The 17,892-nt window shown below is 36.9% G+C and overlaps 1 protein-coding gene across 5 annotated transcripts in view; it reads right to left on the bottom strand.

Annotated features, from left to right (window-relative positions):
* Positions 1-17,892, bottom strand: part of SRBD1 (S1 RNA binding domain 1) — a 221,423-nt gene that overhangs the window by 50,304 nt on the left and 153,227 nt on the right. For all 5 annotated transcript variants that reach the window (XR_005784228.1, XM_040453849.1, XM_040453850.1 and 2 more), the window contains exons 17-18: positions 2,930-3,036; positions 1,237-1,413 (exon numbers count right to left, since the gene is read on the bottom strand). Coding sequence is in view for 4 of the 5 variants with exons in the window: in XM_040453849.1 (XP_040309783.1) it covers positions 1,237-1,413; positions 2,930-3,036 (284 nt within the window). In the remaining variant the exon portion in view is untranslated. The remainder of the gene's footprint in view (positions 1-1,236; positions 1,414-2,929; positions 3,037-17,892) is intronic.

The following is a 17,892-nucleotide window of genomic DNA, read 5'->3' as shown; positions in this document are numbered from 1 at the left end:
TGGTGAATTGCAGACTCTATTCTCATCTATTTCTACATCAAAACCAGTTATGTAACTATAACTTTATATTATTAATATTATTATTATCAGTGGGGCTGGTTTTCCATTATTATTATTATTACTGTCCAGTGGGTCTGGTTTTCCCTTATTAGTCTTTGCCAGACTAAAGATTATTTTTCCATATTACTTTTATTATAATTTTTTATTAAAAAAATTTTTTTAATGTTTACTTATTTTTGAGAGAGAGAGACAGACACAAGCAGGGGAGGGGCACAGAGAGAGGAAGGCACAGAATCCGAAGCAGGTTCCAGGCTCTGAGCACAGAGCCCAAGGTGAGGCTCAAACTCACAAACTGCAAGATCATGACCTGAGCTGAAGTCGGCCACTTAACTGACTGAGCCTCCCAGGCGCCCCTTTATTATAATTTTGTCAAAAGAAAAACATAATAGAAACGAATATAGACAGGTAGTCCCAAAGTAGCAAGTACATAAAAACTATTCTTTCATGATTACAAAATGCGAAGTTTACCCAAATTCTTTGCTTTTGTGCTATCAGGATTAGAAATTAAGAGCAAGAATTTAGCTCTCAATCTACATAACTGACAATTATGCTTTGGTCACTTTTCAGGGAGGAGGGTGTGGGGAGGCCCAAGTATACTTAGGGAAACAGCTGTCAATATGAAGTGGCTGTTGTGAAGTCCTCTTTGTCACCTCTTCTTGTACCGGTCCTTCCCACTTGTGATGCTCCAATCACATTGGCCTTAGTTTCATTTCCTGAATACACCAAATTTGGTCGTGCCTTAGGACCTTGCACACAGCCCGCATGCTCTTCCTATAATGCTTTCCTTCTAATCCCTGTGTGGTTAGCTCCTTCATTTCATTCAAAATTCAGCTCAAATAACTTTTCAATGAATAACTCATTGAAAGCAGTTGTACCGCTCCCCAAGACAGTGTCATATCACTCTGTTTTAATGTGTATAATATTTACTACATCTGAAACTATTTATTTTACTGGTTTATTTATTGTTTGCCTCATGTGTTAAAATTTAACTTCACGAGAACATGGAATTTGTTGATTTGTTCACTGCTGGATTCCCAGTGCCGAGCAAAGATTAGAGTCAACGTATACTGAAGGACTGAACAAATGGACACCTAGTATTTAGGCCAGTGAGCAGGATGGGCAACAGTAACAGAGAAGGTTGGTAACAGAACCCAAAGCGCACACTTTAATAATCACCTGCAAAATGTTCTAATATAATCCTGGTTGATTCTGATGAAGCCAGCACACTGTTGGAAAGATTTCGGACCCAGCCCTTTCACTTTTTTTAGCTGTTCTCGGTTGACAAAGGGTCCATTTTTCTCTCGCCATTCAATAATATTTTTGGCTCGGTTGGCATTGAGTCCTGCAATATGCCTAAAAAAATAAACAAAATGAATAATGTGGTAGATACAATAGTTCTAAGAATAATCAAAGAAAAGATCTCATCTGGAAAGTCAACGATATTCATCATAAAAACCATTGCAATTACATACTGTCATATGGCTCTAAGTAAATCCAAAGGGGAGTTAAATAAAAAAGACAAAGGGGAAAGAGTTGTCCAAGAGGAGGCAAGGACAACACAATGCAAACTAATGACAAAGCCAGCAGCTGTCATAAAGATGCTGGTTAAACTGATGGACACTGGGATAAGAAAAGAATTGTTCCCCACAGTAATTCTATACTATTCATGTTCCTCGTGTTTCTGAATCAAGTAATAATTCTGCCTATTCCTGTTTAGTTTACAAAGTGAGTTAGAAGCAAAAGTTACAATAGCTTCAGCTGTGTTGTAGTACCCTATTTTTTTTTTTTAATCAGCCTATCCTCATTAACATAAAGCCTTAAACTATAGAAAGTCATGACTGTCCTGGTTAGTTTAAAAATATAAAAACTCGGGGCGCCTGGGTGGCGCAGTCGGTTAAGCGTCCGACTTCAGCCAGGTCACGATCTCGCAGTCCGTGAGTTCGAGCCCCGCGTCAGGCTCTGGGCTGATGGCTCGGAGCCTGGAGCCTGTTTCCGATTCTGTGTCTCCCTCTCTCTCTGCCCTTCCCCCGCTCATGCTCTGTCTCTGTCCCAAAAATAAATAAACGTTGAAAAAAAAATTAAAAAAATATATATATATAAAAACTCTATCATTAGGTAGTTTGCTTGGTGCTAACTTTAAAAATTACTATTTAAGAGATTCTTAATTCTATTATTGAATTTTATACATGAAAGTATGGAATGTTTGTAGCTGTGGTAGAAAGTCAACACCTTAAAATGTAAGGGATATTTTCTGCTATACTAATCTCAAAGCAAAGAAGTCTAGATCTTTTACAGAGGTCCAGAATTTCATGCTGCATCAGCAGACTTGTGTAATAAATGCCAAACTATGAACGGAAAAAAGCAGCTCTTCTATAACCACACTAAAAAGGGTATATAAGACATGATTATAGTACGATAAAGATTTTGATATGTGACTTGCAGATTCCAGGTAAAAATATGGTAACCATATTTTGAACCCTCAGAATTTATCTTCTGGTTACTGCCAGCTTTGACAGATGTATGCAAGAGACTGAACTAGTGAAAAATATCTACTCTCATGTGGTGGGAAACAGCTCTTTTCCATGTTAACCTTATTTAAGTTCTATTAGCAACACTAATGCACTCAATGGTTACCATATGCTCTTCACTTTAGATTTGCAGTATTAAAAAGGATAATGTGAATTGTTATAAGTCTTTTTTTGAACGATGTCTTCCCCTCAAACTGATTACCTAGAGCAAGGTAGGAACTCAGAGGTTTTTTATACTTGACAACTTCATACATGTGTCTCCTTACGTTAGCTCAGTTGGAACTGAACAGCCAGTTAAACTGAAGATTCTGTGATCTTCAGCCACAGACCTCTCGTCTCACCTCAACAAAACTTCAGAACAGATGTTAATATCCACTCCCACAAAGCTGACACATTCTTCTACAACACTGTCCAGTGTTGCCTTGAGCAAAGTCTGAGATACGTCATGCTAAAAAGACAAAGATCAAAAGTCAACCAAAAGTGAAAGCAAGACAGGCAGGTTTTGGACTACTCCATTATATACCTGTGTCACCGGCAGCTGGCTGAGACACAACGTAGTACATTTTTTCACTTTTCTTAAACACACTGTGAGCATGTAACTGAGCTGAACTTAAGGAATCTATGTTTTCTTACCCTCTAAATCACTCATATACCTAACCTCAATAGAACAGCACCAGTAAGTTTCCCTTTCCCAGAATTCTGCCTGAACAGTAGCTCTCAAACTTTAGCATGGTATCAAAATCACCCATAGGGCTTGTTAAAACACAGGCTGACTCAGTGGGTCTGGGGTGGGGCCTGAGAATCTGCATGCGAATAAGCCCCCAGGTGGTGCTGCCCCTGCTGCTTCCAGGAACACACTTTGAGACCTACTGGTCTCCATCATTCACACGCTGCCTGGTGGTGTTACCTTCACTCACATGTGCATTGTTCCTTAGTTCCTCTTAGGAGAAGAAAGCGTAAATTATTGTAGGAAGCAGTACACTAATACACAAGAAGTGTGACAGTAAATCAAACTCTGTTTCATCACAGTGAAGATATTATTGCTTATCAAAGGCACTGTTAGTTGACGTACCTCTAAGAAAGAAATTACACTGCCTGTTTGTTAAATCATGACACGATGCTTTCTTATTACTTGAAAATTCTACTTTTTTAAATACTGAAAGAATTCTTTTAGACTTATTAGGAAGTTCTTAAATCATCTATTATGCACAGATAAAAAGGAAAATATAAGCAATCTAAACTGGTTAAGGTATTTCTAAAATTTCTTCACATTCAGCATTCAACTCTTCTGAACCACTTTTTTACTCAGAGCCTTAGATGTCCAAATTTCTCCATTCAGTATTGCCCTTGAACTCTTAAGATCCCAGGTCATGGAGCATTTCCTGAGACAGTTATACTCCATAGACTCTGAGAGTTTCTTTAAAGCATCTGATGCTCATTCTGTAAACTGTGGTAGTAGTTCTACCTTAATCTGAACAGAAAGTATCAACAGAAGAGATTTTGGACAGCAACAAAACTCCTATTCTTTCCTTAAAGATCCTTAAGTGTTTTATTGTTCAATAGCTTGTTGACTAAAACAGCGAAGGGCCTGCAGTTCAGTCATGCCTCCAAGATTAATAATCAAGTTTGCACAGAAACTACACCACGATATGCCCCGGGGCCAACAGCAACCATAGGACACCATTAATTTTTTATTTTTTTATTTTTTTAGGACACCATTAATTGTTAAGCATCCTGATTTCAGAGATGTTAAAATGTCAGAAAATGTGCATCTTAGTATTTATGAAACACAGTATTTGAAGGTAAATATTTGTTGGCTAACTGAAGCCAGATTACCACAATGAGTACCTCCTAATACACTTGATGTTATTCATAATTCTAAACTTAAAGGTACTCTAGTTGTTGTTCCCAGATGGGAAACTATAGGTCAGCATCCTTCCCCATTTGTCTCAAGAAAACAAGGTCAAGTTTGATAACCTTAAACTCTTACCAAGACCATAGAGTAAATAGAGTCCTTAGGGATTGTAATTACACTATTATCTTTTAGTAATAGAAGTTTTTGTTCTGGAAGACTGAAGGGTGCAGGAGTATTCTCATATTTCAGAGATAACCTAGTTATCTAGGCCACAGCTAAAAACTACAGACGTAATTTTAAAAATCCTAACAAGCAAACATAATCATGAAAAGGATCATAAAGAAAAACCTAAGACCCTGCTAAGAACCTGATTACTTTTGAGGCACAACTTTTAAGAAGCTGGAGAGTCTTCTTGGCCTAAGTAGATGAGAAACAGCAAAATGAAAAGGGACAGTTTAAAAATGAGAAGGTAGGAGATGGCAGACAACGTAGCAGCAAGCACCATGACAGGGGCAAGAAAAGTATCTGAGGAAAGAGACAAAACTATAAGCAAATAGGAAAAACTAAAAGTCATAGTTGCGAGTCATTAGAATAAAGGCAAACAACCCCACATATGTCAAACCACACCAGATGCTTGGTAAGTAGTCCCTGTAGCTGGACGGTCTTGGTTGCCTAACCTCTAGTCTCCAACCCTCTTTTCCTCCTTCCAAACAGAAATGTGACTGTGTTCCATGCATCCACCCCATCCCTGGAAGACCATATGATTTGGGGAGACTGGCCTCACTGCAGCAGATGATAATAACAGTAAAATCAATGGTTTTCAAGCTGAGGGTTGTGATCAATTAGAGGGTCATAAAGTTAATTTGGTGGCTGGCCAGCAGCACAGAAAAGTCAAGATAGAAATAACCCACACAGAGCATGTTGCACATATTCAATATGGAATAAACAGTACAATCAATAATGCAGCCAGGTGAGGGTACCATGTGAGAGGGATACATAAATTGGCCAGGAACATGGACAATTTCAATTTCAATGTTCCTGGTTGTCTCATTAGATCTTTTAATAAATGATTGTCACAGATTGATGGAAAGGTTAAAGAGTAACTTTACAAGTTTATGAAGCAGAGTATCAAAGAAAGTATGAGAAGTTTATCATCTATTGGCAAAGTTCTGATTCTTTCAACCAAGTTTAGTTACACACTTTCACTGTATTTTTCAGAAAGGATGTTACTGAGTATAACACTTTTTGAATTATCAGCAATTGTACTATTTTAACTAAGTTAGCTCAAGTTGACCTTAAGCACCATAAACTCTGAGGAAAAAGAAAAGCAATGAAGCAAGCTCAACTACCAGATTTGGAAGTGTTAATAGTGACAAAAATGAGAGAAAATGCTGACTCCTCCATTCAACTGGACGTGAGGCACATTTTAAATAGAAAAAAAAAAACAAACCTGTAAGACTTTAAAATAAACTTAAAAATGATTTTACAAATACACAAAACAATAAAAATGATCGACCCCAGATGGCATTGTTGGTAACAATGTGTTTGTAGATGACAGTATAAAACCTGCAAAATTAAAAACCAAACAAAAACACTGGGAACATCCCTACCAAAATGGTTAAGATACAAAAGATGGAAAATACCAAGTATTGGTAAGGATGTGAAGCAAATGGAATGCTCAAAACACCAACATGATAAATGCCTTTTAGGTCAGGTATGCTAGGCAAGGGAAGGCAGTTTTATGGCAGATTTATTTTGTATGGTTTAAGTATAAATTCACATAAAACCAAATCACATATATATACACAATGTAAAAATGCATTCTTGTTCAATACAAATTAAACTAGATAAGGGGCGCCTGATGGCTCAGTCGGTTGAACGTCCGACTTCAGCTCAGGTCATGATCTCACGGCTTGTGAGTTCGAGCCCCACATCAGGCCCTGTGCTGACAGCTCAGAGCCTGGAAACTGCTTCTGATTCTGTGTCTTCTCTCTCTGTCCCTTCCCCACTTGTGCTCTGTCTCTCTCTGTCTCTCAAAAATAAATAAATGTATATAAAAAATTTAAAAACAAATTAAACTAGATAAACTGCAAAGGAATAAAAAATGGACAAGTTCCTAGAAACACAGAAATTGCCAAAAATGGGCTCAAGAAGAAATAAGAAAATCTGAACAGACTTAAAGCAAGAGATTCAATCAGTAATCAAAAATCTCCCAACAAAGAAAAGCCCAGGACCAGACAGCTTGATGAATTCTACCAAACATTAAAAAAGAATTAACACTAATCCTTTTCAAACTCTTCTAGAAAACAGAAGAGAGGAGAACCCTTCCTAACTCATTCTATGAGGCCAGCATTACTCTGAAGTCAAAGCCAAACAAAGATAACATCAGTAAAGAAAACTATAGACCAATATTCCTTGTGAAGATAGATGCAAACCTCCTCAACAAAATACTAGCAAACGAAACCCAACAGTATATTAGAAGGATTAAACACATGATATACATAGGATGCATTCAGTATATGTGGACTCAAGAACCACATACATATTTTTTTTCAGGTGAAAAATACTTTCTCTTGGCATTTTTAAACTTTAAACATTTTGAAGTGATCTCAAAATCAGAGGAAAACATGCAAGGAATTTCCTTAGCTTTCCCTCAAATAAGTACCTCAGTGTATATTTGCAAACAACAAAGACATTGTCTTACATACCACCATGGAATAATCAAAATCAGAAAAGTTATCACCGATGTACTATTATCTAATGTAGAGCCCATACTCAAATTTCATCAACTACCCCAATTGTACTTACAGTATTTTTCCTCCCCATCCAGAATTCAATCCAGCATCACACACTACACTTAGTTGTCTTATGTTTCTATATTCTGTGCTAGGCAGCTTCCAAGATGGTTCTCACTGATCCAACTCCTGGTATGCAGGTACTTTGCAGCCTGTCTCCTTGAGTGTAGAACTCACTCAGGAGTCTTATCTGCATGAATTATCACTAAGATTATTTTACCACTCAGTGACCTAGTTATGTGAAAAAGTATCTTCAATTTTTTAAAATTATGTCTTTTTAAAGTATTTATTTATTTATTTTGAGAGAGAGAGAGAGAGAGAGAGAGAGAGAGAGAGAGTCAGAGAGAGAGTCAGAGACAGTGAGTGCAAGCAGGGGAGGGGCAGAGAAAGAGAATCCCACAGCGCAAAGCCTGATGCAGGGCTCAATCCCATGAACTGTGATATCAAGACCTGAGCAGAAATCAAGAGTCAGATGCTCAACCAACTGAGCCACCCAAGTGCTCCATATTTTCAATTTTGATTCAATCAAGATTTAAAATAGTAGGCTTAATAGTATACCATATATGCTCATTGTCCTCATTTATTCCAGACTGGAACAAATTCATGAACATTATACCTATACACTGAATTAAATCTTCCTAATTTTTTTGAATTTGAGGGTTAAAAAACCTTGTATTTAATTATAAAGAAAAATGGTATTTAACTTTATCATAGGTATAAGGGTATTACTTTGAGAAGCTTTTATTTTGAATTATGTTTAATTGTGTAAGACGTATACATATACACATACATGTGTGATAGGTATCTTGGTTATGGTATAAAATGTACTTCCTACTGTGTATCACGATCAAAGGGTATGAAAAAATAATGGTCTAAGCCAGTCACGGTGGTCCCATTCCATTTATTCCATGATGGCAAATGAAATACAAGGGTAAATCTGCTAAGGGCTTTAGAATAAGCCTTCTTTACTGAGAGGTTAAAGACTAACTTAAATAAAGACCCTTGTATATAGAGCCTTATGAAGAGCTGGATCTTTTCTTCTTTTCATTCAAATAGGACTACTGGAGCCAGGGTAAGCACTGTATCATGTGATTGGGACAAGCTTGAGGACAAAGCTGACTCCGTGAGGATGGCAGGTGGCACACATGGCCGGAATGTAGTTCTTCATGATACTCTTGAGACTTTATATTAACCAGTTCTGAACTCACCACTACTCTGACCTTATTGTAATGAAATTTCTCTACTATTTAATAAAGAATAATAAATTTACTTATTGTTCAAGTCATGTGGAATTGGGATCTCTGATGTTTTTCTAACTGATGTTATTGTATCAAGGGGCTCAAGGTCTAGTGGGAAGGTTTGAGACAACAAAAACAGCAACCAATAACCTTACTACCAAAAACCCTTGAGATTTTACTGTCAGGCATTGTTATAAGGCTTTACAATATTATCTAATTTAATCCTTACAACAACTGTACAAAATGTGCATGTAATATAATGTGGCATCTTCACATGTTAAGAATTTATTCTAAGGAAATAGAAAGATATGTGCAAAGATAGGACGTGTGTGTAGGCACAATCTAAAAATACACTCAGATGGGACTGATACAAATAAATTATAGTCACCAATGTGAACTATTATGAAGTCATTAAAACATGTAAATTAGAACAGCTATTTACCAAAACACCCTGTAAGATAACTTATGGAGTTCAAATATTTTTTAATTCCTCTAGTAGGGAGACTTATGTTAGAAAATTTTCTGCAAGAATTGCTGTGACCTATACTCCTGGGTTTGGCCTACATTCTTCCCCAACTTTTTGCTTAGGAAAAGTATTAAAAAATTAACACTGTTTTCTAAAAGTACAAATCACCTACCTTTAGGGGAGGAAATAATGAACGAAGTTCCATATTGTCCCATAATAATATCTGTGGCAGTAAAGCAGAGGCATTGATTCTGTCATTCTAAAAACGTTTTCTAAGTGACTGTTATGCACCAGGCACTGGGCTGGCTGTGCTGGGTGTTGTGAGTACAGGAAAAAACATATGAAGTCCATGCCTTTAAGAAGCCCAGTTGACATCTGTGAAAAGCTGAGATGAGACACACACCCCTACTGGCAGTCATGAGTAGAAGAGCAGGAGGACCCCAGGACTGGCTATGCTAATGGTCAAGGCCTTGATGCCAGAAAAATGAATTACTCCATTTTTTAACAAGTTATCTAACTGAATTGTTGGATAAGTTACTTGAACTGTAGAAACAGTCTGTTTCAAACTCTAAGAAATATTGTTTGGGCCATTACATTTTTACCTAAAATTTACGAGATTTTAGGAATATAAGCACTCATTCATGCCAGTCAGCTTTTTTGAGGTCAGAATCCACGTTTTTATTATTACTCTACCACAAACCTCTGAAGAATTGCTGATCCAAACTGCCCTTTTTTTTTTTTCTTTGTCCTGAAGCACTAAAATTATCTCACAACTATTTTTAAAAAGTCCTTCCAGATGAAACCTTGTCTGTGGACTATAACTTTTACAGCAGTGAAACTGCACTTCGCATATTCCATATTAAACTTTAAATTTATTCCCAAGTTGTTTTCCCTATAATATTCTTGAGTATTTTCTTTATAAATTAATCACTCACTCATGGTTCTTCCTACCTCTTACTATCATCAAAATACAAAATGCAATTAGGAATTAAAGATGCAAAAAAGCTTTACAGGGAAAGTCTAGCCAATCACATAAAGCAAGGTGACTTCCTCATCTTGCATTGACTTTTCTTTGACATGTGACAGTTTTAAGAAGTCATCTAGGGGAGTGGGTACTGATGACCCATGAAAGGCAGAACTGATAGAAGAATGGAGACATTTCAGAGAACAGAGTATGTGCTTAAGAGTAGCTCCTTCTCTACTTCTTCAAAGCCAGTATACAGTATATTCCCTTTAAAGACTAAGACAATGTTCAGCACCATAGAAATACTGTATTTAACCTTCTAAAAACCTACGTGTTCTAGCTCTACTAGATCAGAGATATTTATATGTAATGAGACAAATGCTCTTGATAAAAGCCTTTAAAATATTTCTTCATAAACGCATTCTTTTAAGAAAAAATAGTTTGAACACTAACAGAATATTTTTATTTTTAAATGAACAAATTATACAGTGAACAATTCATTATGCTTATGGGACTCTGGGAATTAAGACGGCAAAGGGCATCAGTCTTTCAGTACTGGAGGGACTTTTTTCCAGACCTGGAAACATGAAGTATGGCCAGTGGTCATAAGAGGGGGAAAAACAACACAGGAAGAGATTATCTTTGTAAATCCTCCTCCCTTAAAAAATCACATGGAAGGTATGCTGAAGACTCCTTTATTGCTAACTCAGTATTTAGGCACCCAGTTTAGTTTGCATTAATTTATGCTATTTAACATAAACCAATTTATTCAAGCCAACTTGACAGAAAGATCCCTGGGGCAACTGTCTTCCTTGTCCTGCACAAGACAAATGGAAACTAATTTTTAGAACCCAACCTTCTACCCTGACTCTAGGGCTAGAGTAGCCCCACTCTTAAGGCATGGATCTTCTGGGGGTTCTCAAAGGAGTGCCTACAGTTCTTCCAGTGACGTCTTCCCACTATGGATGGCTAGAACCCCTGTGTTTCCAGGGCAATGCATAACCTCTGGAATCTCCACTCAGCTCCCAAAGCCTCGGCAGCTTTTCTATGTTAGGCCTATGGAGTCTCTGCCTACATGTGTGCACATTAATATCTGGTTAAAAATATTTTGAAAAAAAAGCAAGACTTCTACTTTTTTTTTTTTAATGAAATTTATTGTCAAATTGGTTTCCATACAACACCCAGTGCTCATCCCAACAGGTGCCCTCTTCAATGCCCATCACCCACTTTCCCCTCCCTCCCACCCCCCATCAACCTTCAGTTTATTCTCAGTTAAGACTTCTCCTTTATTTACAATCGAGTAATTTGTACCAGAGTATTTTTCCCACCATAAACAACTAGAAAGCCAGGCATAATATATCTGATTTCAGATGTTAGACAATAAGCAATGCAGGTCTATGAGTCTAGAGAGAGGAGAGCTACATGAGATGAGTCCCATAGCTGCCCATGATCTGACTTTGGAGACTGTGGCACGGGGAAGTGGCTAGCAGAGCACAGCCATCTCACTGAGCTGGGGAAGCAAAGATTAGAGTTCTGGCCAGCTGAAGTAACTGGACTTTTAAGAGTGGGATACCAGAGAGAATGGAGCTTTAAAGAGTAGAACTCCAGAAATTTGTATGACACTCTGAAAGTATTTAGCCAAATACTAAGCTGCAGATACCCAGGGCACCAGGACAAGACTCTATAAGACAAGTTAGAAAACAGCTGCCTGGGAGTTTTGGACTATACAGAGACTCCTGAAAATGCACAGAGCTGGGAGACACAGAATGTCCCTATCAGCCACAGTGGAGAAACCTCAATGAGCACCCAGATACTCCAATAACACTCTAGAATGGACAGGCCTTAGAAGTGGGGCTATTGTATCCATTAATCAGTTGATGGACATTTAGGCTCTTTCCATAATTTGGCTCTTGTTGAAAGTGCTGCTATAAACATTGGGGTACAAGTGCCCCTATGCACCAGCACTCCTGTATCCTTTGGGATGAGCACTCAGTGTTGTATGGAAACCAATTTGACAATAAATTTCATATAAAAAAAAAAAAGTGGAGCTATTGTAGTTCTAGAGTAGGGGGTGACTCTACACCCATCCTAACAAAGTTTATTAAGTAATCCTTGTCCAGATAAATTCACTGGTGTATACTACAAAACATTTGAGGGAGAAATTATACCAATTCTCTACAATCCCCTCCAGAAAACAGCAGATTTATTCATACAGACTTTACTTGAATTACGATGGGGTTACATCCCGATATGCCCACCGGAAGTTGAAAATATCACTAGGTCAAAAGTGCATTGAATCCACCTAACCTACTGAACATGATAGCTTAGCCAAGCCTACCTTAAACATGTTCAGAACACTTACATTAGCCTACAGTGGGCAAAATCATCTAACACAAAGACTGTTTTACAATAAAGTGTTAAATATCTCCTGTAATTCATTAAATACTGTCTTGAAAGTGAAAAACACAATGTCTGTATGGGTACAGAATGGTTGTAAGCCTCGTTGTTTACCCTCAGGCTCATGTGGCTAACTGGGAGCTGTGCTTGCTACAGCTGCCCAGTATCACGAGAGCATCATATCCCATGTTGCTAGCTCAGGAAGAGATGAAAACTCAAAATTACAAGTATGGTTTCTACGGAGTGTGTATTGCTTTCACACCATCTTAAAGTTGAAAAATCCTAAGTGAAACCACTACAAATAGGGGACTATCTGTCACGATATGAAAGCAACCAAGATGTTCTGCAGGAGGTAAATGGATAAACTGGCACATCCAGCCAATGGAATATTAATCACTGCTAAGGAGAAATGTGCCATCAAGCCCTGGTAAGATTCAGAGGAATCTTAAATGCATATTACTATGTGAAATAAGCCAATCTAAAAAGGCTACACATTATATGGTTCTACCTCTATCGAATTATGGAAAATGAAAAACTATGGAGATAATACAAAGACCAGTGATTATCAGGAAAAGAGGGAGGAATCAGCACAGCACAGAGGATTTTTAGGGCAGTAAAACTGCTTTGTATACTATAATGGTGGATACATGTCACTAAACAGTTGTCAAGACCCACAGAATGTATTATACCAAAAGAGAATCTTCATATAAACTGTGGACTTTGGGTGATATTAATGTGTCAATTGTAAGAAATGTACCGTTCTGGTGCAGGAAGTTGACAGGAAGATAGTGCATATGTGGGGACAACGAGGATATGAAAACTGTCTTTCCATTCAATTTTGCTATGAATCTAAAAACGGTTATAGAAATAAAGTTTTTTAAAAGTTTGAAGTTTATTACAAAAAACCCACAACACTCCTCATAAGATTCAATCTGATGTGACAGAAAATTAACTGATTGCTGGAATAAAATTCAATACTATTTAAAAGAAGACAACAGAATTTGTAATCTCAACATCATCACAATGTCCACCATACAATAAAAAAATAACTAGACAAAGCAGGCAAATATGCCCCATAACAGAATGGGCATGGAGAACCATCAATAAATAGAAACCAACTTCGGATAAACCCAGATACTGAAAACAGTAGACAGGAACTTTCACTCATGCAAAGAAAATATGGTCATAAATGAATAGATATGAAATAGCAGAAGATAAATGGAAACTATATAAATGGAAACTATAAATAACAAAATGGAAATTCTAGACCTGAGAACATAGTATCTGAAATGAAAAACTTACTGGACAGGTTTAACAGCAGACTGGAGATAAGCAGAAAAAAGGGAGATCAACAGAAATCATTCTGTCTGAAGAACAGAGATAAAGTAGAGCCTTCACAGCCTGTGTGACAATATCAAAACATTTAAATAGGTGTAACTGAAAAGAAGAGAGAATTTGAAAAAGTCACGACCAAAATTCCCAAAATATTTTGAAAAAACAATGTATACAGCAGAGAAGCTCAGTGAAAAATCTTATGAAGGATAAATACTAAGAAAGCCACATCTATGGATATGATAGTCAAACTACAGGAAAATAAAGAGAGAGAAAATTATAAAAGCAGACAGAAAGAAAGGACACATTGCATATGAGGAACAACAGGAGAAATGGCTAACTTCTTATCAGAAACAACAGAGGCCAGAGATGAAGAAATGACATCTTTAAAGTGCTGCATTAAAAAATAAGACTCAAAGTTAAAAACACCAAATTCTGTATCTTTCAAAGAAGGACAAATAAAGGCACTTTAAGGTAGATGAGGACTCACTGCCAGCAGATTAGCACTGTAAAAAATGTTAAAGGGAATTCTTCAGACTAAGGAAAATTGATACCAGATGGTAAATATGATAAATATATAATTATGTTCTAATTTTATTTAAAAGACATATGACCATTCAAAGCAAAAATTACAGAATAGTTTGGGATATATATATGAAAATAATCACACAAAGAATGAAGGGTAGTGAGGTGGTATAATATTAACTCTCAGCAGACTATGAAAAGAATATAAATTATAATCACTAGAGTAACCACCAAAAAAAAAAAAAAAAAAAAAAAAAAGCCAAGAAGTACAGATGAAAAGTTACTAAAAGAGTTAAAACAGAAAACTAAAAATTATTTCATTTTCTGTTAAAATAAAGCAGAAAAGAAAGAAAGGATAGAAAACAGATGGGATATATAGAAAACAAATAGCAAAATTGTTAATTTTAATTCAACCATATTAGTACACTAAATGTTAATGAAGTAAATGTTTCTATTAAAAGGCACAGATTGTCAATTAACAAGAGACATACAGTAAATTATAAACAAATTGGTTGGAAGTAAAATGATCGAAACAAATATACTATGCAAATATTAAGACTACGAAGACTAGAGTGGATATATTAATATTAGACAAAAAAAGACTTCAACAGGGGCGCCTGGGTGGCGCAGTCGGTTAAGCGTCCGACTTCAGCCAGGTCACGATCTCGCGGTCCGTGGGTTCGAGCCCCGCATCGGGCTCTGGGCTGATGGCTCAGAGCCTGGAGCCTGTTTCTGATTCTGTGTCTCCCTCTCTCTCTGCCCCTCCCCCGTTCATGCTCTGTCTCACTCTGTCCCAAAAATAAATAAAAAACGTTGAAAAAAAATTTAAAAAAAAAACTTCAACACAAAATGCTTATTACCTAATTACAGAGCTTCAAAATACCTGTAGCAATTCAATTGTTAAGTGTTTTTACCTAAGAGAAAAAAAATTTTTTTCATCTAAGGGAAAATTTTAAATATGTTCTCCCAAACCTTGTACAAAATATTTATGGCAGTTTTATTGACTAATAAGAAAAAACAGAAAACGCCCCAAACTAGGAATAGCCCAGGTGCCCATTAATAAGAGAATGGGTTAAAAATGTAGTTATGTTCATATTATGGAATACTATTCTGCACTAAAAAGAACTACCGATACATCCAAAAACATGGATGAATCTCACACACGTTAAGCTGACTGGAAGAACTCGGGTGCAACAGACTATACATTATATGATTCCATTTATGTAAGATTCTAAAACAGACAAAACTAATCTATGGTGAAAACATGCGTGTTCTGAGTGTGAGAAGGGACAGTTGTAAATTTTCTGGGATGAGAGGAAAGTTCTACATCTTGATATGCATGGATTACACATGTCAAAACTTAATGCACTGTATCACTTTGCCCTTTTTTGTATGTAGATTATATCTTAAAAGAAAAGCAAAAAGAATGGTAAATAAATAAAAATACCTAAGTTTCTGAATCATTAAGCTGGGAACAGTGATGCCCTTAACTACAGCTCAGTCTCAGGATTCATAGCTCTGGAACAGATGGCTGGGATACAACATATAGACCCCTTCTGGTTTTTGTTCTTTGGAATCCGATGGTAGATGTTCTTCCCAGATATCTCACTTCCTGAACCTAAAAGGTAATTCTTTTTTGTACAAAGTAATTCGCAAATCCAGAATCATTCTCAGCACAGCTTCAGTAGACCACATAGAAACTTAGTTAATGACAAATGCACTCAGTTAGATGGCACAGACTGGCTAGTTAGCTGCTTGTTAGTTCTCATTAAGAACTATCTCATTGAGATCCTGCCCTAAAAAATTATCATGATGATTAAAATTTAAACATAACGTGTAACTTCTTTATGAAGTATGAAGCTAAAAAATGAGTCTTTGCTATCATACTAGTTCAGTGTTAAAATTCTAATCTAGTTTGGCTTTCATTTTGTCTTCTAGTAGGTGCTCTTATGTCCCCTAGTGGATACGGGTCGAATGGTAGAAGAAAGATAAGGGCAATACTAGCTAAGTAAAGGTCCATAAATCCTAAATGCCTGCCTTGCCCACATGCTTTTCCAAAGCAATGCCTCATACCACCCAATTCACCACAAAAAAGAAAAACATTAACACATCTGAACTGGACCACACCTATCTGCCCCATGTGTGGTCAAATATAGGACCTGGACTAAAACATAATCCTGGTTTATGACACATGCATGAACAAATGCATACCAATTAGCTAGACATTTTGACCTGACATAATACAAAGAAGTCGGCATTTCCACTGTAAATCTCTGTTTATAAGATTTATAGCTTAGTCATAAAAGCAGACTTAAGAAAAATGTAGGGTACAAACATTTAGCCATGAGAGAGAAATTTCCCTTTTAATAAATTAAAAGTAACACAGTGTGTAGAAAATCTGATCTGAAACTTCTGTGTGTGTGAATGTGCACGTGAGAGAGAGAGAGAGACAGAGAGAAAAAGAGATCCTTGTGCATAGAAATTTTGACAGTCTACTATTTAAATTGTTAGGTGGGGACAGGGGGTAGGGATAAAAGGAGGATATAATGTAAAGTAATAAAAAATGTTGTTTCCTCCCCATATTGTAAAAACTAGGTTCCCTGTCCATATTTCCAGCAATAAGCATTAAGGATACATTTTGTCTCCCCAAATTCACATACATATACTTATATGTGGCCACACATACAGCCATATATGAAACATCTTCCGGTCCATTAAAACTGTGGACAGTACATTTTTCCCAATTACACCTGAGGCTGACAACACCAGCACAGAATCCATATTCATGTACTTCCATAGGTGAAGCATTAATATAGTAAGGCAAGGTTCCCTTTTGTTTGCCTCTGTCCCCTGCCTCTGTATTACTGTGGCTTAGAGCCTAGGAGCTCCACAGAATCTGAAACAATTATTCCGCACCTAGCTTTCTGTAGTGGGAGTGAAGACAGGGTTCCCAAACTCCATCCTCTACATCACTTTTATCCCCAGGTCCTTTTTTATTTTTATCTAGAGTACTTATCATCTACTACACACGGGTTTGTTGTGTGTGTGTGTGTTTGTGTGTTTAAAATATATAAATTTATATTTATATTTCATTCACTTCTATATCCTGGCACACAATAGGTGCTCAATCCTACTACTGTTTTAGTTTGCATTTCCTCGAGCACTGGTTTAGTTGAGGATCTCTTTGTGTGTTTGCTAGCCAGTTAGACTTTCCTCTGTATTCCTACTTCCTAACACTATGCTCCTTAGCGCATGGTGGAGACTCAATAAATTACAACTTAAAGGCATAAAGGAAGGAACAATCAAGAGCCAGTTTCTGGCAGTTTTGCTTTTGGAGTCTTCTTGATGAAGCTGGGAATTTGGTTTAAGAAAAAGAGTTGCCTTAAAATAAAAGGAGATGCCAGTGACTAGAGATTGTTTAAGGGCATTACAGCAGTACAACCCACATTCGTATTATGGGGAAACTGTCCTAGCAAGCACCAATCAACAGCACGCTCAGGTGAAATCTGAAAATGAGATCTGAGATGCCCTAACATGGCATGTTAAGGCTAACCATGGTCACAGGGTCTCTCATTCCAAGCCACCAAATCCTCTGGCAAACAGTTTCTGGTATGTTTCTAGGTCAAAAACAGTTCTTGTTAACTCATAGACTAATCTCTGAGGCTATTAATTAGAAAAGCTTAAGTCTTTCTTCTCTTGGCAACTGAATTAAACTTACGCTTCTGCCATTTT

The sequence above is a fragment of the Herpailurus yagouaroundi genome, unplaced genomic scaffold (assembly GCF_014898765.1).
Source record: "Herpailurus yagouaroundi ecotype Mexico unplaced genomic scaffold, PumYag 210, whole genome shotgun sequence".
NCBI classification, from domain to species: Eukaryota; Metazoa; Chordata; class Mammalia; order Carnivora; family Felidae; genus Herpailurus; species Herpailurus yagouaroundi.
This window is presented reverse-complemented; position numbering and strand designations above follow the sequence as displayed.